At 35.9% G+C, this 27,674-nt stretch overlaps 2 protein-coding genes and 1 pseudogene across 3 annotated transcripts in view; all 3 read right to left on the bottom strand.

The window, feature by feature from the left end:
• The window catches only part of LOC107667494 (uncharacterized), an 8,364-nt gene extending 1,233 nt beyond the window's left edge, over window positions 1-7,131 (bottom strand). The window contains exons 1-5 of the mRNA XM_016459166.1: window positions 6,785-7,131; window positions 3,327-3,556; window positions 2,408-2,799; window positions 1,878-2,216; window positions 639-929 (exon numbers count right to left, since the gene is read on the bottom strand). Coding sequence (XP_016314652.1) covers window positions 639-929; window positions 1,878-2,216; window positions 2,408-2,799; window positions 3,327-3,556; window positions 6,785-7,081 — 1,549 coding nt within the window. The 5' untranslated portion in view covers window positions 7,082-7,131. The remainder of the gene's footprint in view (window positions 1-638; window positions 930-1,877; window positions 2,217-2,407; window positions 2,800-3,326; window positions 3,557-6,784) is intronic.
• Window positions 7,132-7,178: 47 nt separating this feature from the next.
• Window positions 7,179-12,876, bottom strand: LOC107667493 (uncharacterized; annotated as a pseudogene).
• Window positions 12,877-19,709: 6,833 nt separating this feature from the next.
• LOC107667495 (uncharacterized) overlaps window positions 19,710-27,674 on the bottom strand; it is a 21,129-nt gene continuing 13,164 nt past the window's right edge. Inside the window, exons 7-12 of one of the 2 annotated variants that reach the window (XM_016459167.1) lie at window positions 26,288-26,596; window positions 25,059-25,367; window positions 21,344-21,640; window positions 20,672-20,845; window positions 20,233-20,370; window positions 19,710-19,971 (exon numbers count right to left, since the gene is read on the bottom strand). In XM_016459167.1, the coding sequence (XP_016314653.1) occupies window positions 19,916-19,971; window positions 20,233-20,370; window positions 20,672-20,845; window positions 21,344-21,640; window positions 25,059-25,367; window positions 26,288-26,596 (1,283 nt within the window). In that variant the 3' untranslated portion in view covers window positions 19,710-19,915. Of the gene's footprint in view, window positions 19,972-20,232; window positions 20,545-20,671; window positions 20,846-21,343; window positions 21,641-25,058; window positions 25,368-26,287; window positions 26,597-27,674 lie in introns of both variants that reach the window. The other variant, XM_016459168.1, reaches the window with a different exon arrangement.

Genomic DNA, 27,674 nt, shown 5'->3' with positions numbered 1-27,674 from the left:
GAAAAATAATGTGTTTTTTGAACATTAAAGCATGTCAACATATTCTGTTACACCAAATACACAAAATAATGATCTTTAAAAAAGCATCATATAACCCCTTTAAAGCAAAACATATCCCTGTGTGAGTTTTTGTTTTTCATATTTATAAAATGCAGTGAAGTAATATCGCACAAGCAAGAGTGCCATTTTCCTGTGAGCGTGATCACAAATGTGATATAAATTTTATACAACAGTTCAAGAAATATGAAGTTAATACAGAGTAAGCTATATTTTTGACACAATTTTGTCTGTTTTACCATCGAAAATAGTTCCGAAGAAAGAGACGCATTTGTGTGTCTCAGAGCATTGCAGTGTTTCATTCATGAATGAATCTGTCTTTGAATGAATCGAGGGAGTCAATGATTCTATGATCCATTCATAAAGACTGTCACTGGCTTTCTTTCTAAATGAATCAGCCATTTGAATGAATCATTCAAATAAATTATTCAATGAATGACTTATTAAGATACAGACTTGCACAACCTATTTGCATTTTTTAGGGCCTGTTCACATGTCGCATCTAAAAATGTGTGGGAAATGCCTGTTTGTTAAAAATTAATATATAACCTAGTTATTATAATAAATGTAATTCTACTCACTAGTATCAGTCAGATTGAATCTCCTGTATCTGGTCCGGTCTCTGTTGATGATCTGAAGTTGAAAAAGTCCAAAGTCTGTATCTGTGGTGTTTGTGATGGTCAGAGATCCAGTCTGATGATTCAGCTCCAGTCTGCCTCTGAATCTATCACTAATACTCGTCGTTCCTGATTCGGCTTTAATAACAAGACAGTTTTTAGCTCCAAACGTCCACAGTATCAGATCACTTCTCAGTGTTTCAAGACCAGGGTCTAGAGTGACAGATTCTCCAACCTTCGCTGGCACCTCCTTCACTTCATGTCAAAGCAACACAAAGAAACAGAAATACAGAAAAAAACGTGCATTAATTTAATTTGCATTTTCAACAAATTTATTTAGATGGCATTTTAACCTAGTTTGTTATGTCTGTAGTTTCAGCTCATCTATCTAGGAAGATATTACCTAAATTCACAAATCATAGAATATGCTGTAGTATTTGACTTCCTATGATTGCCTATGAATTACCTATGACTACCTATGATTCATCATCACGTTTCTTGTAATATGATTTTGACAAAAAAATGTCTAATTTATTTGTACAATATTACTCCTTTAATACCCATTAACACCAATAACAATAACTATAAAGATAATTACAATAATAACTATATTAGCATCCACACCAACACACAAGATTGTCATTTCAAGCTTTAAATGCTCAAGCTGGATTAAAGCAAGATGGATTCTGATTGGCTGTCAATATTTTTATCACTCATCAGGCAGAAAAATAATTTCGAAAATTAATCCAGTTATATTGTTCTGTGTCATTATCATTATAGGTGTGGTGTGGACCCTATGTGGACTCTGTCTATATATATATATAATAAAATATTTTTTTTTTTGTTATTGTCCATGGTGTTAGCAAACCTTTAGTTTCATAATTTTAGTATATCTGTATAGCACTTCTCACAATACACACTGTTTTGAAGCAGCTTCACTTATATTCATAATGTTAGTGTTTGAAATTTATATTAATGCCTCCGTTCAGAGCGGGGCGATAAAATACTTCACATTTGGTGATGATATAGTTTTTTTTTACTTATACCATGATGAATTTGTTCTGGTAATTTTAATATGACACTAATTAAAATTAAAAACATTAAAATCTAAAAGTAACTAAAATTATGTTGTACTTTGGGAATTTGGGCTAAGTTCAGATGATCTCAGCTGTTCACACAGTGCATGATTATTGATCAACTCACCAGTGACAGTAACAATGAATATCATGTATTCGGTTTTTCCGTTTTTGCGGCTGATCTGTAGTTTGTAGAGTCCAGAGTGAATGGTCCTGATGTTATTGATGATGAGATCTCCAGTCTTCACATTCAGCACCAGTTTGTTTCTGAATATCCCATCAGCAACATCACATTCTGTATCATTTGTTTCCCTGGTCTTTTTTGTGAATTCAATGAGGATGAGATCCTCAAACCACCACTTTATCTCATCACCTTTCCGTAGTTCAGTGCCAGTCTCTAGAAGAGTGACAGAATCTCCCTCCATCACTGATACTGACTTCACTCCACCCGTCTCACCAACCACACCTGGAAAACAAATCGGACAAGAACTGATTTGTACAGATTTTTTGTTTTACTGTCCTCCAGAAACCCATGTGGAGTCACACATATGTGAACCAACAAGAACATTCATGTAAGATGCTTACAGCAGGAAATCATGAAACCTGAAACAAGATCATTATAACATTCAATGAAAGATATACTCTTGAGATACTTACCAAAGACATCCACACTAAATATCCTGGATGTGATCTTTTCTCTGGAGATGGTTAGTTTATATTGTCCTGAGTGTCTCTTTCTGGTGTTTCTGATGGTGAGAGAGCCAGTGATTTGATCCACCTGCAATCTGCCTCTGAATCTCACATCATCGGTGACCAAAAATGAGGTCAAGACGCTCTTTCTCGTTATTTGAGAAATGACAAATTCTTTAGGCCCAAACAACCATAGTAAAGTATCATCGTTCAGTATTTCAGTAAGATTGGTGTTTAGAGTGACAGAATCTCCTTCCATCACTGACACCGTCTTATCTGTTTCTGCATTAAACACACCTGCAAAACATAAATTAACCATAATAGATATAGACTGCTTAATTTGACACCACAGCAGTAACCTCAGTAAACAGATTCAATTGGAAAACTTATTGAAATAACCAGTTTTACATTGTTGTTTTACATGTAAAACAATAACCTGCAAGTTGTTATGTATATATATATATATATATATATATATATATATGAATTTGTCTGGTTAACTGTTCTAATAGATCAATACAATTATGTCTGTTATGTTTGATTTTTGTTACATTTTACCTTTAGTTTTAACAAATTATGCATTAACATGCATGGCTGCAAAAATTAAGAACAGAGAAAAAATACAAAAACAGGCTAGGTCTGGCTGGAAGGTCAGGCTGTTTTACCAGCTGGCCTGTAAACCTGTGACTCTTGACCCCATACATGCAACATATTGCACTATTCTGTCTGATGCTTTTCATCCATGCAAGATGAGGCACAATGTTTTATTCTGTTTCCCTATTTTTTCTCCTAATATATTTTCATAAAGATGGAAATTATATGCTCATACCTATGATGGATTAATTGACCATTTTTTTAAATTCAACTAGAAAATATATTAGTTTACAGTGTTTTTCCAGACAGCGATGGTTTCCATGGCTGTGACGTGGTGAATAGTGAGGGCTGTGCTGAAGGTGACTCTGGGATGGCAGTGGCAGAGAGCTCAGGAGTGGATGCCACAGACTTCTGGGGAGAGTTCATTGGGGAAAGTGTGTGCTGCCCAGAAACACATGGAGGTAAGCAGTAGCCATAACCAGAAGCACTGATGACTGGAGAAGAACCTCTAGGACCTCCAGACTAGGGATCACAGGTATGGTTTATGGAAGACAAGCTCAAGGAACTTTGCTGCAGTACCATGGGTGCAGCAGGCACAATGATATTATGCAGCGCCTGAAAATAGCAAGTAGGCTAACTTCCGCCAGCATAACCAACGTGACCACCTGCTTGCACAGAGAGAGTGCTGGGGACTATTTTCAGGCTCTGCGTAATATCATTGTGCCTGCTGCACCCATGGTACGGCAGCAAAGTTCCTTGATTATTACGCCAGAATGAGAGTATAGTTCCTAGCCATATCGGCCTAGAAAATCACAACTTTTCATTTTCCGTCGGTCTTAGTACACGATGTAACTACAGAAGAGTCAAGTTTTAAATAGGAAAAATATAGAAACTCTTTGGTCATTTTTGAGCGAGATGCTAATGGTCTAATCAGATTCAATGATCTATGCTAAGCTAAGCTAAAAGTGCTACCACCAGACCCGGAGATCAGCTGAATGGATTCGAAAACAGTAAAACTCAACTGTTTAACTCTAGGGGAGTTGGAAAATGAGCCTATTTTCAAAAATAGTGGAGTGTTCCTTTAATAACTACTATTCATTTTGTATTTAATAATTTATATAAGTGATATATAATTGTAAATAAGGGCTGGAATTGAAAAATGCCTTATACTCAGGTATAAATAATTCTTAAGCAGGTTTTTCTTTTACAGGTAAAATGTGCCAAAAAAAAAAAAAAAAGAGTTAACACACTAAAAAGTTACAAATTATTAAATGCCTATGCATGATAAATATTCAAAACTACTGCAAAACAGAAATTGTAAAATTAAATCTTGACTACTGGACAGTGAAATGCTCATTGTGTCAGCAGGGTCAGAAAAAACAGGTGGAGAAGAAAAGATGCATGTTAACAGCAAAAGACTTTAAGAACTAAGGTGAAGAATTAGGTGTGAAACAACCAGGAACACTTTAGCCTCCAGCTCCACCTTTTTCCAGAACTGCAACCTACTCTGGAATCTCCAGAAGTACAAGGTGTCAGGTTCTCAGGGACTTTGATTAAAAAAAAAAAAATCCTAAAATATGACCCTAAGCTCTGCAGGAAAGTGGCCCTCTATGAGCAGAATTAGACACCCGTGCTTTAAAGTTTAGGTGTCTGATAATTGAGAACAGAAATTGAGAATAAATGACTCTGAGAATTGAGAACTGTTCGTCTTGATTGCATTTATTTCACTGCAGCCGCCTCTCATCTACAACCAAGGTGAAATATTTGGAATCCCAAACAAGTTCAGACTTGGCCAGCTGACCCAGTGCGTTGTGATTGACCAAACATCTCAAGCATGTGTCGGAAATAACAACCCTTGCCATAATCGCAAGCTTCAGCTTCCAAAGCAATTACTATAAAGACTTTGAGCGTTGTATCTCTGCAGATCTTATACATGCACAAACAGCTACATAATGCACTAAAGAACAAGGAAAACATGAAAATGCATCAAACCCTTTAATCTTACAGAATAAATGTAAGGTTTGTGCATCGGCAGTGGTGACCGGTCGCAACTATGAAGGCTTAGTCACCTTAAAGAGCTTTTATGCAAGATATATCTGTATTGTTTTATACTTTATGTACAATATTAAATAAACATGCATTATTATATTCTTTAAATGTTTTCTTTGGCTTTATTCTTCATCTCTCGAAAAATAATGTTGAGTAACACAGCATCATTCAGCTCTGTTAATCATGAAAAATAAATCTGGGTGCTCTTTCGCATTGTCAATTTTGCTGCATGAATAAAATTTGTATAAAATTGTTTTTAGAATATGGTGTCTTAATGTAGATTTCACATAAGCAGCAAACAAGATTATTATAATCACTGAGACTGAGGAGAACCAATCTTTGTGCAAAATTGTACTGGCAATAACATCCACTTTTCATTATGTAAATAAAATAACTCCATATTGCAATTCTACATGTATATTTACTAGACACTTTAATGCAGAAAAAAACAAAATTTTAGCGACACTACCCGCTCAAAAGAAAAACTATTAGACGGAAAGTAATCTTTTAAGGTGGCATACCTCAAATACATCATGGATGTGGGTGTTTTCCATTTAAAACACCGTTTTGAGAAGCTGCTGCCACTGGAAATAAAACTGTGTGAAAGTGTGTGAAATGAGAAGATACACAGTCACAAAAATTAATGTGTGAACATTAGTCAGTTCTTCAGTTTATATTCCACACCGCTCTTGGTTTGTATTTACCCCTAATTAAGATTTAATTTTAGCACTTTGTTGCATTCATGGCTTTCAAAGTAGATTTTTTTTTCCCCCAAGATAGAACTTTAAATTAAACGTTAATGCTTATGGTGGAATATTTGACCATTGTTTTGAGTTCAGCATGTTAATAATTTGGATTTTACTGTTTTTTTTTGTTGTTTTTTTAATGGAACATATTCAGTCAGATTGTGGTTTAATGTACTGCATAAACTCTCAAAGATAGATTACTGCTATATCTGTTCAGATTCCGTTTCCTCTGAAGATTTTGTCACAGAGCATACAGCGTGAAGCAACAGATTTCACACAACTTAATGAGATTAAAAATATAAAAAATATATATCCACGTTTGTTTAACAACTAAATCAGTGTTTGAGCACTACAGTACACTCTAAAAAATGCTGGGTTAAATACAACCCAGTGCTGGGTAAAATAGGGACAAACCCAGCAATTGGGTTGTTTTGACCCAGCGGTTGGGTTACTACCCAGAAGGTTGGGTTAAACATTTAATGTGTATCAAATACACTTAGCTCAGTATATTTATATGAACATTTATTCAAATGGTTAACAAATGAGAATAATACAAATAGCAGTGAATAATAATAATCCAAGGCACAACACAATGTGGTATCATACCACATTTCTTTAAATACAGAGTTGAGTAAGTGTGCAAAAAATATTTTTCCATCCTTTTTACTAGTGCAGTAAGGCGAATTCATCAGGCAAGTACTTTAGCATGACTACAAAGGTGCTTTATATCACATTTACAATTTGTCATTTACATTTGATTAGCAGACCAAGAACATCATCCTGGATATCATCAGATACAGGGCGAACTATTCTTTTGATTATTATAAAACAGCACATGCATAGTTTGAGGAATACTGCTGTGGTTCACATATTTTAATGTCAGATCAACTGAATTATTCACAGAGAGCTGATAAACAATCGTTACTTTAAAACACTTGAGTTACTCACCACTGACAGTAACAGTGAATCTCTTGTATGAAGTCTGTTTGTTGCTGCTGATCTTCGCTGTATAAAGTCCAGAGTCTGTGGTTCTGGTGTTTGTGATGATCAGAGATCCAGTCTGATCATTCAGTTTCAATCTGTCTCTGAATCTCTCATCAGTTTCATCATATAATGGTGAGCTCTTGGCCTCTATATCAGCTTTAGCTATGAGTTTTCCTTCATCTCCAAACCTCCACACTATCAGCTCATCTCCTTGTAGTTGAGGAACATCAGTCTGAAGAATGACAGGATCTCCCTCCTTCAATGACATGAGCTTAATTTCAGCTACACCAGCATCAATAACAGACGGAGACTCTGCGAAAATCATATTCATAAATCACAAGGCATATGCAGATTAATAGAAGTTGTCATACTACAATTCCATAAGACTGCTGAACACGTTACAAGTAATGTTTGCTGGCTGTTCTTTAAATATCAGTTTAATTTAGTTTAATTCATAAAACAAAAAGAAACATCTCATTATTTTCAAAAATTCAAAGACATTTAAAGATAAATATAGCTCACCATAGACAGTGACAGTGAATTTCCTATGTGTGGTCCCAGTGTTGTGGTCGATCTGTAGTTTATAGAGTCCAGAGTGTTTGGTTCTCATGTTCTCGATGGTCAGAGATCCAGTCTGATTATCCAGCTGCACTCTGTCTCTGAATATCTCAGTGTGACTGGGATATGTGGTCTTATCATCATTAGTTAAAGCAATGACTGTATCTCCAAACCTCCACTGTATCAGAATAAATCCCTGTATTTGAGTAAAATCAGTGTTTAGAGTCACAGAATCTCCCTCCATCACTGACACTGACTTCACACCTGCAGAACAAACAGAAACAGTTTCTCAGACATTAAACTCAAATAACACTGCTAGTAATGTTAATAAACAGATTAGATCAGCTGAGGTTATTCTAGAGATGTGATATTTTACCTTAATTAATGTGTATGTACATTACATTTCCATTGAATTATCTAGCAGACGCTTTTATCCAAAGCGACTTACAAATGAGGACAATAGAAGCAATCAAAACAGCAAAAATATATAAGTGTTGTGACAATTTAGCAGATGCTTTTCTTCAAAGCTACTTAAAGTGATAAATGTGTGTAGGGTTGAGTGAATACGGGTGCAACTCTTTACTATCCCAGTACACCAGAAATCACTTTAAAAAAGAATACACGTGAATTAATCATCTAATCCATTTGCTTCACAGGCCTCATGTGCAACTAATGGAGTCAGATTAACAGTTCAGTTTTGCACATCGTCCTTCAACTGCTCTTTGTTCTGATTACTGGTTCAAAAATAGAAGCCTACTTTCCAGCCTTGTGCAACAGAATCAGTTTAATTTACAGAAGCATTAACACAACACGTTATAGAGCGGTTTCAAAAAGTAAATTAGTGCGTTCCAAATCGTAGTATGTTGAAATAAGTATTCCAAAGGTACCCAGATGGATTACTATTTCCGGTGGAAATTTGAAGTGCAGATCCGTATATACTAGTGATGCGCGGATGAGCTAAAACGTCACCCGAACATTTTTTTATTACCCGACCCACCCGATCCGCGGATTATCCGCAGCGCCCGCGGATATAACCGCCATCCGCGCATCACTAGTATATACTCTAACGGCAAATATTGCCCACAACCTAGAGTTCTCGGCAAGACAGACCTGCGTCTGGGCTGATCAACGTGCCTCTTCATTACTCTCCAATATAGTAGGAAATGAAATTAAACGAAAAGTAGATGATGTTAACTGTGACGAGATGATTGGACATTGGACAAACCTTTTCTAGATTCCGAGACTCTCCCACTGATCTATATTTATATTAATATAGATCAGTGAACTCGCCATTATGATGTAATCTAGCAACATTTAGAGACCAGTTTTAGCTATTTCCGGTTGAAAGGAGTTGGCAACACAAGTCAGTGTTTTTTCCTCATATTTTTGATGGTTTAAGTGAAATGTAGGCCCAAAAAAAAAAAAAAAAAAAACTGTCCGCACATCACTTTTGGAATTGACTATCTTGACGGAAGCAGCTCCGGGCGGATGACGTATGGGGTTAGCGTTGCGCATGCGCCGGTGAGTCTCGTGAAAACCAACGTTTGTTTACAGGATCAAAGGAAGCAAAGTTTCCTTACTTTAGCAAAGGAAAACCAGTCTCCTCTTGGCTTATATCGGAATCCTCCAACATTCTTCTTTACAAATCCTCATTTTGTACTTCTAATTAGTGACTGTTGTTTTGTTTTGATCTCTCCGCTTCGCTTCCGCGTGCATCATGTCTGAATAGCGCATGCGCAACGCCGACCTCATACGTCATCCGCCCAGAACTGCTTCCTTGTACAACTGTTGGCTCAAGCTAGATTAAAGTCATTATTACGTTTTGAATATGGATATTTTTCTTACAAAAACGCATCGATTCGCTACAGGGGGCCTTTGTTCACCTCCCGGAGCCGTGTGAGGCACTTTTTATTATGGATGGATGTGCTTTATTTCACTTCTTTTGGACTGATGCACTGCAACACCCACTGACTGCCATTAAACAGCTTGGAAGATCAAAGAAATTTTTTTTATATAACTCAGATTGGATTCGTCTGAAAGAAGAAAGTCATATACACCTAGGATGCCTCGATGGTGAGTAATTCATGGGCTAATTTTCATTTTTGCGTGAACTAACCCTTTAAGTCCAGGAATCAGAATAATTCTTAGAATTGACACACTTAAAATTTTACTCTGAGTGGCTTTATATATAAGGCCCTGGTAAGAAGGTATTTATATTAATGACTGTGATACTCACATATGAACATTAAAAACAGTGAAGATTAAAGTTAAAATATTTTAAAAAACTTATAGGAAGCTTCAGTCACTATTCATCACATATCTATTTACAGGTATCAGAAATGTATGATAGATAACAGGCTGTTTTATCTAATAAAAGGTCTGGGGAAAACATTTTGCACTCTGAAGGTTACAGTATGACGTCTGTACACTGTAAGTTTAATTGCACATAATATGAGCCCTTTTGTATCACATTGGCTGAATTATTCACTGACAGCTAATAAGCAATCATTGTCAAAAGTCTTGAGTTACTCACCACTGACAGTAACAATGAATCTCTTGTATAAAGTCTGTTTGTTGCTGCTGATCTTCGCTGTATAAAGTCCAGAGTCTGTGGTTCTGGTGTTTGTGATGGTCAGAGATCCAGTCTGATCATTCAGCTGCAGTCTGTCTCTGAATCTCTCATCAGTATCATATAATGGTGAGCTCTTGGCCTCTATATCATGTTTAGCTATGAGTTTTTCTTAATCTCCAAACCTCCACACTATCAGCTCATCTCCTTGTAGTTGAGGAACAAGAAGAGTGACAGGATCTCCCTCCTTCACTGACACGCTCTTCATTTCAGCTTCAGCCCCAGCAATAACAGATGGAGACTCTACAAGAATCAGATTCACAGACAGAAAACAAATATACACACTAAGAACACTGTTACTGGCACTAGAATACCAAGTTTTACAGTTGATTGTTTCATTATATGGTTACTACATATGACATATGCAGATTAATAAAAGTAATCAGTTTGACATGGATGACAGTTACATTCAGCTGACTAATATGACTGGCCATGAGGCATCTTATTTCATTTAACAGCACAAAAACATCACTTGTATGTATCACTGTGCCTGAATGTGTTCAATTTCAATTCCTAATTCTATACAAGGATTGATCCTCCTTTGACTTGTTTTGGAGTATTAACTGCTGGAATGAATCTAAATACATCTAGTCATATTGTGTGTGAAATGTAAGTCAATCTATGTGATTTTTTTTCTAGAACTGCAGTATAAAATTAAAATCACATTTACCATCATGCGGTTGTTCTGAGTATCAGTCATGTGATCACCTGTGGCCCAATCACAGCCGTGATGATATTCAGAAAAACAGCACTGTGATATTGGGAAACTAAAATTCTGTAAGACACACTGGTTATAATGTTTCCTGGCTGCACTTTAAAACTTTAATTTGTAAAACAAAGACACATTTAAAAAACAATTTATTCTGAAAAATAAAACAAACGTATTCTCACCATGGACAGAAACATTGAATTTCCTAAGTGAGGGCCCAGTGTTGTGGTCGATCTGTAGTTTATAAAGTCCAGAGTGTTTGGTTCTCATGTTCTTGATGGTCAGAGATCCAGTCTCTGAATGCAGTCTGTCTCTGAATATCTCAGTGTGACTGGAATATGAGATCTCTTTACCATCGATTTGAGCAATGACTGGATCTCCAAACCTCCACACTATCTGAATAAATCCCTGCATTTGAGTAGGATCAGGGTTCAGAGTGACAGAATCTCCCTCCATCACTGACATTGACTTCACTTCATCTTCATCAGCACCAAACACACCTGCAGAACAAACAGAAACAGTTTCTCAGAGATTAAACTCATAGAACTCTGCTGGGAATGTTGATGAACAGATTTATCTTAGTCTTGTCTTATAAACAATTTAAATTATTCAGCTGTTTACAAAAGTCTTCCAGAAAAAAATTTATAAGAGAAAATCTCATGTTAGTTCATCTACAGATGTGATATTTTTACATTTATTCATTTAGCAGGTGCTTTTATACAAAGCTACTTAAAAATGAGAAATATGTGTGGGGCTGAGTAAATACGGGTGCAACTCTTTACTGCTCCAGAGTAACAGAAATCTGTTTAAAAGTACACATGTGAATTAATCATTTGAACAGGACTCGCGTGCTTTCCACTACATACTAAACGTGTACATGTGAATACGTTATGTTTTAGCCTGATCTGACAGCTTATAAACTATAGAAATGTGATGAACTTTAAAGCCACTCCCCCATATCTCTCGCTCAAAATTAAAGCAGTGTACAGTCAAAGAAGTTTAGAGACCAAATTGCATTTTTACATTTTTCATAATCTGCCTGTAAAGGCTTGTATCTTAGGGGATATGTCGCCATTTTAGTGGTATATAAACCAAGATATTGTTTACATATAGGCTCTGGTCTATGGACTTTAGATTTTGTAGCTTATTTCAGAAAATCAGTTCAATACTTAAAAATCTTAAATGATTACTTATTGTCAATCATTTAATCATTAATCTGTGTATGTATGAAATAAGATTTGCAAACTTATGTATAAAAATGTACGAAATATATTTACAAAATACAGTTTGCAAATGTGTTTTGTTTAGTATTGTATTTCATACATCTCTTTTTTATGGCTCATATGCAATTTATTGCAATTCATTGATTATTGGGGGGGGACCTGTTGTGTCATATTCAACATTTACTTTTTCAGTAAGTAGTTCAGTTTTGCACATCATCCTTCAGCTGTTCTTTGTTCTGATTACTGGTTCAAAATAGAAGCATAATATTCCAGCCTTGTGCAACACACACACACACACAAGAAAGAAAAGAAAAGAAAAGAAAAGAAAAGAAAAGAAGGGGGGGGTAAAGGAAGGAAGAGTTTGTTAATGCACAAAAAAACCGTTCTCACATCATTTTTGTCACATTTTGTCATGTCTCGAGGAACTGCACTAACTTTCATATGAGTGCACTAACGTTCATATGATGGCTTCTCATCATTATTATGCTTATAGGCGAATGTACATTGTTTGTCAAATTTATTTGTGCTTTACTTTCTATGAAAAATAGCAGCCTAAACCACTGCATCATGTTACTACAGTATGTGATCAATTCTTGTAAGGTTGGTCATGAGTAGGCCTGCTTTACAAAGTCTTCTAATGTAGATGGTGTTTCGGTCTGGAAAAAAACAGAGCGCATGTGTTTCGTAAATAGTTAAAGACATGAGCTTGAAAAAGTTTGGTCTATTCTTGATGGAGTCCTAGTTAAAGTTACACACGCTTGCTCTTAAAAGTTCATCTGGACGAATGTGATCGCTCATTGTTGTTCATTTAATAAGGAACTCCAGAAATAAAAGCATCGAAAGTACGTTTCTGGGGTCACAAGAAGAGTAAGAGAATGAACAGAAATCGTACACTTACCGCACGTTAGTAATAAAAACAGAACGGTCTTGAAAGTGTTGTTCATATTGTTATAGATTCCAGCTAAATCTGACTTTGATGGAATAGTTGCTGTTTAGGATCCACAGTATGTGGCACGTCTTGGGGCGTGAAGCCTTTCTGTCAGTTGTAGAGTTATTGTGATGACCTGTAGAGGGCAATGTTTGAATTGGCTTAAAAGCAATTGTTTCTTCTTGGGGATTTTAAGTACTTAAAGGGATAGTTCACCCACAAATGAAAATTTGATGTTTATCTGCTTACCCCCAGGGCATCCAAGATGTAGGTGACTTTGTTTCTTCAGTAGAACACAAACGAAGATTTTAAACTCAAACTCAAAAATTGCAGTTTGTCAGTCATATAATGGAAGTGGATGCGACTCTCGGCTTTGAGAGTCAAAAAAACATACACAAACAAAACCAAATTAAACCCTGTGGCTCGTGATGATACATTGATGTGTAAAGACACAAAACGATCAGACTGTGCAAGAAACTGAACTGTATTTATATAGTTTTTTACCTCTGATTTACGCAATGTCCGAACTGTACAGCAGGCACGTGAGGCGTCTTCTTCTTCTTCTTGCTTTACGGCAGATCGCAGACTTATAAGTGCATTACCTCCACCTATCTCTCAAATGAACCATTGACACTCTATCTGCATTCTCAATTAGGAGTGTCAATGGTCCATTTGAGAGATAGGTGGCGGTAATGCACTTATAAGTCTGCGATCATTTTTGTTTTTATGTTTTACGTCATAATGGAGGAGACGGTGATGTAGCTACCTCAAGCTTAGCCAAGACCGAGGCCAGGTAAGTTACACTGGTTTGCTGCATCCTTACTTGCCGGATTACAACTTTAATTGCAGGAATTGGGATTACAACTTTAAAGGAACACTCCACTATTTTCGAAAATAGGCTCATTTTCCAACTCCCCTAGAGTTAAACAGTTGAGTTTTACCGTTTTCGAATCCATTCAGCCGATCTCCGGGTCTGGCGGTAGCACTTTTAGCTGTAGCTTAGCATAGATCATTGAATCTGATTAGACCGTTAGCATCTCGCTCAAAAATGACCAAAGAGTTTCTATATTTTTCCTATTTAAAACTTCACAAAGTGAAAATTGGTCACTAACGAAACCCCCCAACCAAGATGATGCCTCAAAACCCACTCAAGACAAGTACCGGACTGAATAATTTGGGATGGTAACACCTAGTCCTATTACGTAAGTACGTAACACATACTTTTCAGTGCTTCAGATCTTATCAGTGAGGTCATTTCCTGTGTCTTACATAGTTGTGGGAGATAATTCCACCAATTTAAAGGCAAAGTATGGTACGGTAACAGAGTTTACAAAAGATTTATGTTCACACACAAGTTATTTTTAAACTTTTTAATGTTGTAGAATTACGAAAATGACTATTTATGGCTTTTATGAATAAAATAAATAAAATATTACCAAAGGAAAAGTATCAAAATATTTTGATTACACAATGATACTAATTCGGACGGAATCAGTGTTTGCCCACTAGAATACAGCAATGATCAGACAGAAAGATCAATACACATATTAGACATGTGCCGGTATTCGGTAAAGCGTTATATCACGATAATGAATATGAACGATATTGTTATCGTGGGCACTTCAAAATACCGAGAATAATATCGAAGTAAGTGTGCATCATTGATCATTGTTCTTGCTAAAAAAAAAAATCTCATAACATAAGATTAGTTTAAATATGAATTATTATAGCACTCCTCGCTGTCACTGATGCCACAGGAAAAGTGATCAAGCGCATCCACTACAAATATGTCTAAATTCATATAATTTTGGTTTAACTTTAGCGTACTGACTTCATGTAGGCTAATTTCAGTGCTCATCTCCATTAATAAGAGTGGAATATTTAACGTAAATGTGTATATCGAAATGAAAACTGAGTTTAAAATCCTTGTTTACTTCATTACTTTTCTCACTCTAGGAAAAGAGTGCGTACGCACAGTCAAGAGTTTATTTTTATAAATCCAGATACGTGCGTGGAAAACGTTTATATACATGAGGCCCCTGGTCTCCTTCCCTGCGCTGCAGCGTTAGCTTTTCTGACTAAAGGTTGCAGGCTTGCCTTCTAGTGGCTTTGGTGGCCCTCTATGAGCAGAATTAGACACCTGTGCTTATAGTCCAGGTGTCTGATCCACTCCGAGAAGTGAGAACTGTTTGTCTTGATTACATTTATTTCACAGCAGCCGCCTATATCTACAATCAAGGTGAGATTGTCTCAAAACAATCCTAATATTATTTGAAGGTCAATACATCACATCTAAACACATTAATACCATATGAATCTTGTTGCTTAATGTTACAGAATACATAAGTTTGTGCATCGGTGATGGTGACTGAATGCAACTATGGAGACTTAGTTGTCTTAAAGAGTTGATATGTCGGTAGGAATGAAACAAAACAAATTGGTAACACAAGAAATCACAGAAGCAGAAGTAGATATGATGGGAGTTTTTGTATTTAGTATTGCAACGTTTTGGCTTTAATGAAGAGGTTATAAGAAGTATTAAACCGCTATATCATTTACCAACAGGCAAGATTAAAATAAATTGTAATGTTTCTAACTCGATTACACTGGAGCAGGGATGTCGTCAGGGATGCCCCTTGAGTCCCACGCTTTTTGCACTATTCATAGAGCCATTAGCTCAGGCAATTAGAGAAGATACAGAAATTCTAGGAATTCCAATGAAAGAAACCGAACACAGAATATGCCTGTATGCGGATGACATTCTTATGACTATTTCCGAACCAGATTATTGAGTCTCATAAATGTTTTTGCTGATGCATATAAAGGTGGTATTCACAAGAAACTGGTGTCAAAAATATATTAATGTATACAGTCCTCGAAGTCTCACTCTACCTTATATATTCAAGAAAAATGGGAGAAGGAGGCGAATATAGTTCTAACGGAATTGAGTTTAAAAAGAAATTTCATATTAAATTAAATCAAATTAAATTTAAAAAAATTAACAAAATTTGTTAGGTTAGATAATTTGAGGAAAAATATAATTGTAATAATAATAATAATAATAATGCATAGTTGAATCTAAAAATACATTTCATATTAAATTAAATAAAATTAGATTATTTAATAAAATTAACAGAACAATTTGTTAGGTTAGATAATTTGAGGAAAAATATAAATGCTATAAAAATGTAACTCCATGACGACTTTAAATTCATAAACACTTTTGCTGGGGAAAAAAAAGGTGATTTTCGCCTCAGACAGCACCTCAAAAAAAAAAAAAAAAAAAGGAAAAAAAAAAAGAGTTGATATGCATGTGTTCTTAATAATATATACTTGATGCTTTTTTTGTACAATATTAAATAAACATGCATTCGCATTCTCATATCAACAGTATGTTGGGTAACACAAAATCATCATTCAGCTGTTAGCTGTTCATTTGATTTCACATGTTTATTCTGTTAATCATGAAGAAGAAATATGTGTAAGCTTTTGCATTGTCAAGTTTGTTGCCTGAATAAAATCGAGTATAAAAGCAGTTTTTTGTTCTAATGTAGATTTCACGTGAGCACCAGAGATTAAAGATTACAAATCTATGCACAAACTCTGAATGACAATAACATCCACTGCTTTTCATTATGTAAATAAGACAACTCTATATTGTGATTCAACACTTATATTTACTAGACACTTTAACTTAGAAAAATAGTTAAGAGACTAACCATGCTGACCACTGGAGTGCAAATAAAACAGTGTGTGAAATGAGAAGATGCCTTCACAAAAATAAACAGTTCTTCTGTTTGTATTCCACAAAGCTCTTAGTTTGTCTTTACCGCTCACTAAGATCATTTTAGCTCATTGTTGAATTCAAACTGTTGCTACAGCGATAGATGCATTTCCCTCTGTTTCGCTTTGAGTGGCACACATTTAACAATACAGGAAGACCGATAAGTTGCATATACAGCAATAACTTCATTAACATGCTCTTTTAGCACAATTTTAATTTTTTCCCTAAGGCTAAAACTTTTAATTAAATGTTAATACTTTTGGTGGAATATCTGGTTATTGTCTTGAATTCAACAATTGAATAATTTAGGTTTTACTGTGTTTTCTGGAACCAATTCAGTCAGATAATGATTCACTACAAACTCTAGATAGATTCCTGCTATCTGGGCAGATTCTGGTTAACAAAACTTTATACCATCAACAAATATCAGTCTGTGCAATAAAGAAGAACAACTAAGATAATTTTTGCTTCACCGATATTTTATTGTTGTTGCATCTCAAATGCATCGAGTTCCTGTTTTAGCCTCTCAGCAGCATTTGGTAACAACAGAGCAGCCGTTACACAACAGATTTCAGAACTTAATGAGATTAAAAAAAAATAAATCTTGTCACATGCATGTGTATATTTAATTAGAATTTGTAAAACAAACAGCAGTTACCAACTAAATAGAATACAGTAATGATCAGACAGAAATATCAAATACACAGATACATTACTGTATATATATTCGGCTAGGTTTATTTAGCATGTAGAAATAGGCCTACTAAAGAAAACCAACAATCAAGTGTATAACTAAAACACTGCATATATTATCAAATATGAATTAATTCTTATAAAAGATCCAAAAGAGATTCAGTCAAGAGCAGTGAGTGATTTTCTTGCCTTTTGTTGTTTGATTAACATTAATGACACAGACACAGGCAAGTAAATTACACGCTTCGGCTGTGTGTCAGCATTGAGCTCGCTGCCTTATAATACTATTTAACATCTAGCACATCCCACTCTTTATTTTCTCACTCATGCATGTTTCTTTATCACTCTTAGGTCACGTGTATATAACCTGTTAGTGCTGCTGTATGGATGTATTTGCTTACCGTGAAATACATATAGCAAAATCTCTAACAATAGACGTACCGTGGTACCGATATATACCGTTACCAAGCCCTAATATGAACATTTATTCAAATAATTTACAAATGAGAATAATACAAATAGTAGTGAATAATAATCCAAAGCACAACACAATGTAGTATCACACCACATTTCTTTAAATACAGAGCTGGGTAAAAGTGCAAACAATCTTTTTCTATGCATGTAAGGCGAGTTTATCAGCATAAATACAAATACACAGGTGCTTTAGATAAGTTGTTCTTAATCCTGGTCCTGGGGACCCACCACTTTGCACATTTCTCCCTTATTTAACACACCTGATTCAGATCATCAGCTCATTAGGTAAGAGCTCCGTGAACTGAACTATGCTGCCTTCACGTGCGATCGGAATTACCGTAAATACGAGTTTCCTACGGCCTCTCAGCCTCTCTAGTCGTATATACAACTGGGAAACTCGGAGATCATTTTTGCTGCCTTCACGTGCTATCGGAAATTTCCTATTTCCCACTTATGAAGTTGTGATTACAAGCTTGTCGTAGTCAAGTGCTTTATGTCGGAAAGAATAAAATGTAGCATCCCATTGGTTGACAATCATATAAAGATTCACTGCGCTACACGTGCAGTTTGCTGACAATTCTGGAATATCGGTCAAATACATGCTTATTTCACTGCTTATAAAACATACAATACGCTTCGAATGATCATTCATATCTAGCCTATAAATACACTACTTTAGCGACAAGACAAAGGGATGTAGTTATTGTGAGAACAGCACTGACAGCAGCAATGGTTGTCCCCTCCACCATGTTTAAAGATTATGACCCGCTCAACTCAGAAACTCTGGTATCAAAATTATTTCTGAATTTCCCAGTAGTAAATATGACTTGAGAGGCCGTTCACGTCCAATTTCTGATTAGGAAACTCGTATTTACGATAATTCCGATAACACTTGAAGGCAGCATTAGAAACCCGAGTTTCCGAGTTGGGCGAGCCATAAACTTTAAATATGGCGGAGGAGAGAAACATAGCAGTTGTAGTGTAAAGTTTTATTAGTTTTTCTCACAACATGTACATTGCTTTCTACAGTCATGTAACCATTTGATGCATATTGTATGTTTCGTATTGTAGGAATCGTCAGCCAGCTGAATATCTAGATAGTGCTGTAAATGTTTATATGGTTACCAATGAAGGGGACGCTACATTTTATTCAAAACCTGTAAGATATTGACTAAATTTCTCTAGGCTTTAATCAGATTTCCCCAAGAAACAGGCAAGAATAAATAGGCTGTCCACCTTCTTCACTTTGACATCAAAGCGCTTGAACATGACAAACCCATAATTACAACTTCAGAACTGGGAAGCAGAAAGGTTCTGATACCATGTGTAGGCAGCATAAGTGTGTCAGATAAGAGAGACATACAAAATGTGCAGAGCAGTTGACCCCCATTTGACATTCTCATTTGGTCACAGGACAAAAAAACGTCAATCTGAACATGATCAGATAAAGGGTGAACTATAATTTGATTATTATATAAAACACAACATGCATAGTTTGAGAAATACTGATGTGGTTCACATATATATTATATTTCCGACATTCATTGTCTACAAGCACAAATATCAAAGCTCTCTAAGACGTATGTGTAACATTAATAAAATAAATTAAAGGCACAATATGCAAGTTTTTTTTTTATTAAAATATCCAAAAAACACTAGAACAGTGTTATACATTTTGTTTACTTGTGTACTTACATTAGGCCTATCCCAAATGTTTCCAAGAATGTTTAAATCTAGAGAAATAAAGAAAATTGAGAAATAAAAATTTAACTAGTATAACAAGACTGTCATTGCATCACCCTACCAGTGTCATGCACCCTCGAACCCAGTTTTAAACTACGCCGGTTTCTTTGTTTTGAATATGCGCCCTCTAGCGGCGAAAATTGCATACTGTGCCTTTAAGAAAGCTTCATCAAAACATTTTCTAATTCGTCTGAAAAACATTTTACATTTTACAAGTTTAAGAAGTGCACAGGTTCATTTCTCACTTTCATTGGATGTATTCTAGAGGTGCATAAAAATCAGTTGTTGACTTCAGAATGATTGACACTGGTGGGTGTATCTTACTTCATCAAACTAAACTTGTCATCTGCTGCATATTCACTTAATCAGAAGCCTCTCCATTCATCATTACAATTGCTGATTTATTCATTGTAGAATCTGAAATACAAAGAACATGAGAGACATTAAAAAGAAGGAAGATCTTGAGATCAATTCTGTTGAATTTACCATAAAATTACCAATTACTAAGTTCAGTAGTATTTGAGCACTTGTTCTTTTCTCACAAATGATGACATTATTATATTTGTGATCTCAGTCTCCATAACATACAAAAGCAAGTGGAAAGTTGACTTGAATGATATAGATGGATGTTTAGACTGCAGGCAAATTGTATCATATTGGAAGAGCTGATTTGCTCACCAGAGACAGTGACATTGAATTCCCAGCAAATGTTCTTTCCAGATCCACTGAGGAAGTTTAGTTGATAAACTCCAGTGTCACTGGTACTGGTGTTCTTGATGGTCAGAGATCCGGTTTGATGATGCAGCTCCAGTCTGCCTCTGAATCTCACATCACCATATGAAGTCTTACTGATGTCCCCATTCATTCCAGCTGCTAGGGTTTTATCTTGATAGCTCCACTGTACCCGCTCACCTTTTTCTATGTTAAAGTCAGTGATTAGAATTAAAAATTCTCCCACCATCGCTGAAACTATCTTGGGACCAGACTCACCTGAAGAACAAACAAAGAAAGTTACTCGTACTAAAATAAATTTGATATTACACTGTCAAATTCAACTGAGGTATCATGTCAGTTGATATAGTTTATGCTTCAAAGTCACCACCATGCTCCAGTCTGCCTCTGAATCTCACATCACCATATGAAGTCTTACTGATGTCCCCATTCATTCCAGCTGCTAGGGTTTTATCTTGATAGCTCCACTGTACCCGCTCACCTTTTTCTATGTTAAAGTCAGTGATTAGAATTAAAAATTCTCCCACCATCGCTGAAACTATCTTGGGACCAGACTCACCTGAAGAACAAACAAAGAAAGTTACTCGTACTAAAATAAACTTGATATTACACTGTCAAATTCAACTGAGGTATCATGTCAGTTGATATAGTCTAAAAGCACTATATTAAGTTAACATGTAGTTTCCAGAATTAAATATGCTTAATTGGTCCCTGGGCCCCAATTCAAAAACCCATGTTCTAAACAATGCAAATTCAGAAATAATCACATCAATAATGAAATGTAAATAGCAGTTTAATTATTACCGCAACTAACTGTTATTTTGATAAATTATTCTGATTACTATTACTGCTTTCATTTACTTGTATGTAGAATATCAAAGCTACGTTTAAGAGGGAATGATCTGCATCCACTGCATGCAGGCCAAATTAATTAATTATCAAATTCCATGGGGATTTATTACGGATTAGTTTTTGCAGCCTTAGTCATAACACGTTATGTTTTCAATTTAATCTATTGCTGGAAGAAAACATTTTGAAGTGAAACTGAAAGACTCACAACAAATGAAAACTCTGAATTTCCTGTACGAGGTCCTTCTGCTGCTGACGATCTGTAGTTTATAAGGTCCGGTTGTGATGTTCTTGATGGTGAGAGATCCAGTGTTCTTGTCCAGCTGTAGTTTGTCTCTGAATCTCTCATCGGCATCAGCGTATGTGGTCTCTTTGGTCTCTCCAGTCAACTGAGCAATGAGATTGTTTTCCTCTCCAAACATCCACAGGAACAGATCATCTCTTTGTGTTTCGGTATCAGGGTTTAGAGTCACATTCTTGCCCTTCACCCCTAAAATCATCTTCACTGTGACAGTTGTGACAGCAGCACAAAAACAAAGGGAAACAGAGAGAAGAAAGGTTTTCAAGATATAAGTGTCTGTGCATGTGAACACAGTTTGACATTACTGCACAAAGACCATTCATGTGCGGTTTTAAAATCAACTTGATATGGACATGGGCTGGGCGATAAATAATATATCGAGAAGACAATAAAATGTGTCAGTAATGATGATACGCTCTGGACATTTTTACTCAATATGGATTAATATCTATCACACAGCAGAAATACAAGCGACAGCAGTCTGCACAACCCAATCTCATGGCAATTCGTATGACAGCAGAGTACCATCACAATATATAGTGGACCTTACAACATTAGTTTTAACCAAGAACTATTTTTTATTTGAGCGAGATTTCTATTTGCAAGTACAAGGTACAGCAATGGGCACTCCAATAGCACCAAATTATGCGAATTTATTTATGGGTAAATTTGAACAAGATCATGTCTATAATAACAATCCATTTCAGCCAAATATTAAGGTTTGGATGCGATATATAGATGACTGTTTTATGATTTGGTCAGGTTCTGAACAGGAATTAGAATTATTTGTATCTTTCATTAATTCAAAAATGCCATCAATCAAATTTACAATGGAAAAAAGTTGTGATACAATAAATTTTTTAGATGTTAAAGTAACCAAGATCAATGAGTCATTACATACAACGGTATTTCGAAAATCAACGGATAAAAACACAATATTATCTGTTGACAGTTATCATCCAGCTCCTTTAAAACATAGTCTACCGATTAGTCAATTGCATAGATTAAAACGTAATTGTAGTACAACACATGCATTTGATGAACAAGTAAAATTGCTATTTCAACGATTTCATATGAACTTTAATGAAATGACTCTCAGAGCAGCTCTGTAGATTAGAGACAACTACTCTCAAATACAAATTGAAACTGAAAGTAAAACTGAAAGACCTTCACGACAACCCGTCAAAAGTGTGGTTTAACATGAAGAAATGATGACTAAAATATATTACTATTGAATACTAAAGCATAATTCTCAAGATAATAAAAAAATATATATATTTTTAAGGAATGATAAAACTGTTAAAAGTTTTATTAATTTATTTCATAACACAATTTTTAATGATAATTTAGTATTTAATCATAAAACACCGAATCCAGAAAAATTGAAAATGAAAAAAATAATAATAATTTAGGGGAATATAAAGGGGCCCTAAATTAAAAGGTATCTTTTATCCCTGTGGAGATAATTGTGAACAAACAAAGAAAAAAGAAGATTGTTCTCGTGAGTGCGGATCATAATTTCCTATACTTACTTATTAACGGTAAATGAATATTGCAATAAATATCGATATAGTATGATACGGAAAAAAATATTGTGATAATATTTTTGGCCATATCACCCAGCCCTATGGACACTACTGACTGTCTTCTTACACTGTAAAAAAATGACCGTGATTTTAATGGTAAAAAACTGTGAAAATGCTACAGTAAAAACCTGTTAAATGGTTAACGGTAAGTTCCCCTACGATATACGGTGAAAAACTGTAATAGACATTTCAGACAATTTTATGGTAAAATACCGTTTTTGGAAGTGGAAAAAGAATGTATAATTTACAGGGAAAAACCGTAAATTGATGTTCCCAGAATTCCCTGCGTTGCATTTCAAATTTGATGTTTTTTTTTTTCTTTGAAATAACGATGTTTCTTCTTAGTTTTAGTTTAGTCTTAGCTTTATGTTTATTAGGGTTGTATGTTACATCTAATGTTGTTAAATTAATGTTTATTGCAGTGTTTATGTTTATATTTATTTCAGTTTCATGAGTGTGACACTGATGGTGTTTAGTGTGTGAATGACCGTCTGAATACTTTCCGTACCCACTGTATATATATATATATATTAGTATTGACCTTCTCAGCTTGTGGAAAAGCTGCTTGTGGTGAGCTTTGGTTCATCAGGTGACTTTCTCATCACCACCTGATTTTGATGGTTATCAGTGTAGGCACAAAACAGATTTCAGAACTTCAATAGGTTGGTATATTAACATTACATCAGTTAAAGAAATATGTTTTTTAATTGTAAATTTAAATCTGTAAACCCTAAAACGTTGCTACCTTATTTTTTACGGTAAAATTCTGGCAACCACAGCTGCCTTTTTTTTTTACCATAAATTTTACGGAATTTTTTTTTACAGTGTGTTTGTTCTCATCATAGTCATGATGTTGCCCATTACAGGGCAGTCGTGGCCTAATGATTAGAGAGTCAGACTTGTAACCCGAAGGTTATGGGTTCAAGTCTCAGCACCGGCAAGAATTGTAGGTGGGGGGAGTGAATGAACAGTGCTCTCTTCCACACTCATTACCCACAACTGAGGTGCCCTTGAGCAAGGCATTGTACCCCCAATTGCTCCCCAGACATCACAGCAAAAATGGCTGCCCACTGCTCAGGGGTGCGTTTTCTAAAAGTATCGTTGGCTAACTATGTTCATAAGTTCCATTGAAAACTATTGGTAATGACAGAACTTGCGACCATAGTTGCTATTGGGAAACGTACCCCTGGGTGGGTGTTCAAGGTGTGTGTGTTCATTACTCACTGCTGTGTGTGTGCACTTGGATGGGTTAAATACACCATACTTAGCCTCACGTCACTTTCACTTTACAGTTTGGTACAGGAGTCAGAATGTAGGGATGTGCCCGAAGCCAAATACCACATTCGGAAAGGAAATGACGCATTCTATGGAACCCCTAAAAGGACGTGGTGATGGAAAAAAATATGTGATGGGAAGAAAAATAAGTTTCAATGCTTTTGCATTGTGTCGCAATTATATAGTTAATTATATAGTATATAATTTGCAGGCATCAGGGAGCCACTATCATTATACGGGGATTGAAATCGCTTTTGAATGTGTGCTCGCTTTTTACTGTCAGTCAGTCATCTCTCCTTACTATCTTCACGCAATAATCTGATGTACTGTAATGTGATTGACTTCCGCAACAATCCTAACTAAGTCCCTTTACAGGCTCCATAGAATGCGTTACTCATTTTACATGCCTTTCCGAATCGCCATCTCCTTGCAGCAGATTTTCATTTATGTGTGTAACAGTGGAACAATGTAGCATTGTTTTGGATGTTCAGTAAGTTCTGTTGCAAAATGTACATCATAAAGCTTTTTTTTTTTTTTTAGGTATGGTGACAGTGTGAATGCTAAGTGAACCATCTGTATCATCAGTATCATGCACCATTTTCTTTTTTTTTTATTTGACCCAGAAGAACCAAGAGAACCAAACTACAACTGTGAACACACCCTTCCATTTCTGAAGACAGAACTGATCAGAAGTTTGAATGGAGCCTGAACAGTTTGTGCTGAATTAACTGCAGAACAACTGAAAGACTTGAGATACTCACCTCTCACAGCAACATTGATTCTCTTGATTGTGGTCCCTTTTTTGCTGATGACCTTCTGTGTATAAACTCCAGTGTGTTCAGTTGTGATGTTTCTAATGGTCAGGGATCCAGTATTAATGTCTAGCCCCAGACTGCCTCCAAATCTCCCATCGACGCCGTCAAATGTAGAGATCTTTCCATTCCCTTCTTTGATTTCAGCTATGAGAGTGTTTTCATCTCCAAACAGCCACAGTATCTTATCGTTTTTCCGTATTTCAGAATTAGTCTTCAGAATCAAAGACTCTCCCTCCTTCACTGACACGTTATTCACTTTGTCACAGCAGCACATAGAAACAGAGAAATTAGATTTTTACATGTGAGTTAGTAAAGCTTCATTGAGCATGTGGGTGTGAACTGGTATTCGCAAGTTGGTAATAAACTGTAAAACTAACATGCATAATAACTATATAATTTAACGAATACAACATTTATCTATATGTACGTGCATAAAGTGTGCCACACACGACCTGAAAAGTGAGGGCATAACATTTTGATAGCCATTTGGTGGCTGGCTGCAGTATAAACCCTGCCGTCTCCATGTAAACGAACGACATGAGCCAATCTAAATAATCAAACACTTCATAAGATTTTTCCCAAAGATGGTTTTCATCCTTTTAGGTAGTTCTTGTAATGCTAACGTACAGTATGTTACATTTTTCATTTTTCTAATAAGTTTGCTTTTAGTTAGTTATTTGATGCTATAAAAACAGGGTGTGGTGGCATGATTGTGAGCTTGCGATTGGCTCTGCGGCGAGTTTGGGCAGGACTTTGATACCATGGCTCCATCTCACGATCACTACTGCGCAGACGGGCTCCAAATGAATTACTACTGTGCAGACTCTGGGTCTAAAGGACATAATTTTTGCAAGATGACAGCGGCCATACTGACAGGTTTTGGCTTAAATTTTCCATAGTGAAAGGAAGTAGATATGCATCCTTTTTTTCTTTCTCTATGGTGTGCATTATGTGTACACGGTTTAATTGAGTCTGTAATTGCCTGTACTGTATCAATTCATAATTTTGTGCACTATAGGCCTAACATGTAATAAATTGAGGAACATACAAAAAGACAAATTACAATAAAACACCATATGCAACCTAAACTATTAAAATTTTGTTTTGTAAAGACAAAAAACAAAATCATCTCACAAAGATGCATTTAAAAAATAAACTGAAAGACAGCTACTCACAATTTATTACAACTTTGAATCTCTTGTTTGTGGTTCCTTTGCTGCTGCTGCTCATCTGTAGTTTGTAAAGTCCAGATAGTTCGGTTCTCATGTTCCTGATGGTCAGTGATCCAGTCCTCTTGTCCAGCTTCAATCTGTCTCTGAATATCCCATCAGTACCTTCATATGTTGCTCTGGTCTTTCCAGTCATTTGAGCAATGAGATTGTTTTCATCTCCAAACATCCACACAATCAGATCATCTTTCTGTGCTTCAGTATTATCAGGGTATAAAGTGACTGATTGTCCCTCCATCACTGAAATCATCACAACTTCATTTGTGACAGCAGTCCAAAAAAAGAGAAAAATTTTGCCATTAGATCGAGTGTGGATGCTGTTTTATCAGTGATCATTTTAAAGGGGTCATGACATGAGAAATCAAATTTGCTTTGAAATATCCTGCAAGTTTCATAGCTTAAACCATCCTCCTCATTATTAACAAAGCATTTATTTAATCAAGCGCCACAAAATGGCTCGTTTCGGATCTGAGGGGCAAGATGATGTCACCTGGGCAAAGACATTTGCATAAACTGCCTCCAGTCCAGAGCAAGGTATCGATGAATAGTCATCGTCTCACAATAGGCCCCGCCCACTGGCGTTCACTCGCTTAATGGCTGACACTTGATTATACTGAATGCGAGTGTCGCGTCGCGTCAAAAGCAAATAGAAATTACAATCACTGCCGCTATCTTGTCTACACTAGATACATTATACAGATGCACGTTCACTTTCTGATACAGTCCACGTGCTTAAGGCCCAATCCCATTTCTACCCCTTAGCCCTTCCCCTTTGAGAGGTGTCTCGATTCTCTTTTGTTTGGAGGCGTAGGGGTATGTCGGTCATGTTATTCAAAGAAATGTTTGCAAAAATCGCTAAAGTTTGCTAATGTTACACCATTACTGACTGCACTATAGTGCCACAACATATTTTAAAGGGGTCATATGATGCAATTTCTATTTTTCCTTTTCTTTAGTGTGTTATGTAGCTATTTGTGCATGTATAAGATCTGCAGAGTTACAAAGCTCAAAGTCTCCCACAAAAGGATTTATTCTATCTAAAAGAGAAGGCTGTTCCAGACCGGGCTGAAATGCCTCATTCAAACACGCCCCCACATGTCTACATCACGATGTTGAAATATTTGCGTAATGCCGCCCAAATGTTCATGCAAAGAAAGAAGGTGTGGTTTCAGCAACCGCAGTAGTGTTGATGCAGTCATGTCAGGGAGACGCTGTGTGTTTCTGTGCGAAAGCAAAAGCACTTTATTTGGCCTTCCGAAAGTAGATGCAATGAGGAATCATTGGTTAAGATTTATTTACAACAGAACAGCACAACCCAGATGTTTGAATTTGT

This window comes from Sinocyclocheilus anshuiensis, unplaced genomic scaffold (assembly GCF_001515605.1).
Source record: "Sinocyclocheilus anshuiensis isolate Anshui unplaced genomic scaffold, SAMN03320099.WGS_v1.1 scaffold1779, whole genome shotgun sequence".
NCBI lineage: Eukaryota > Metazoa > Chordata > Actinopteri > Cypriniformes > Cyprinidae > Sinocyclocheilus > Sinocyclocheilus anshuiensis.
This window is presented reverse-complemented; position numbering and strand designations above follow the sequence as displayed.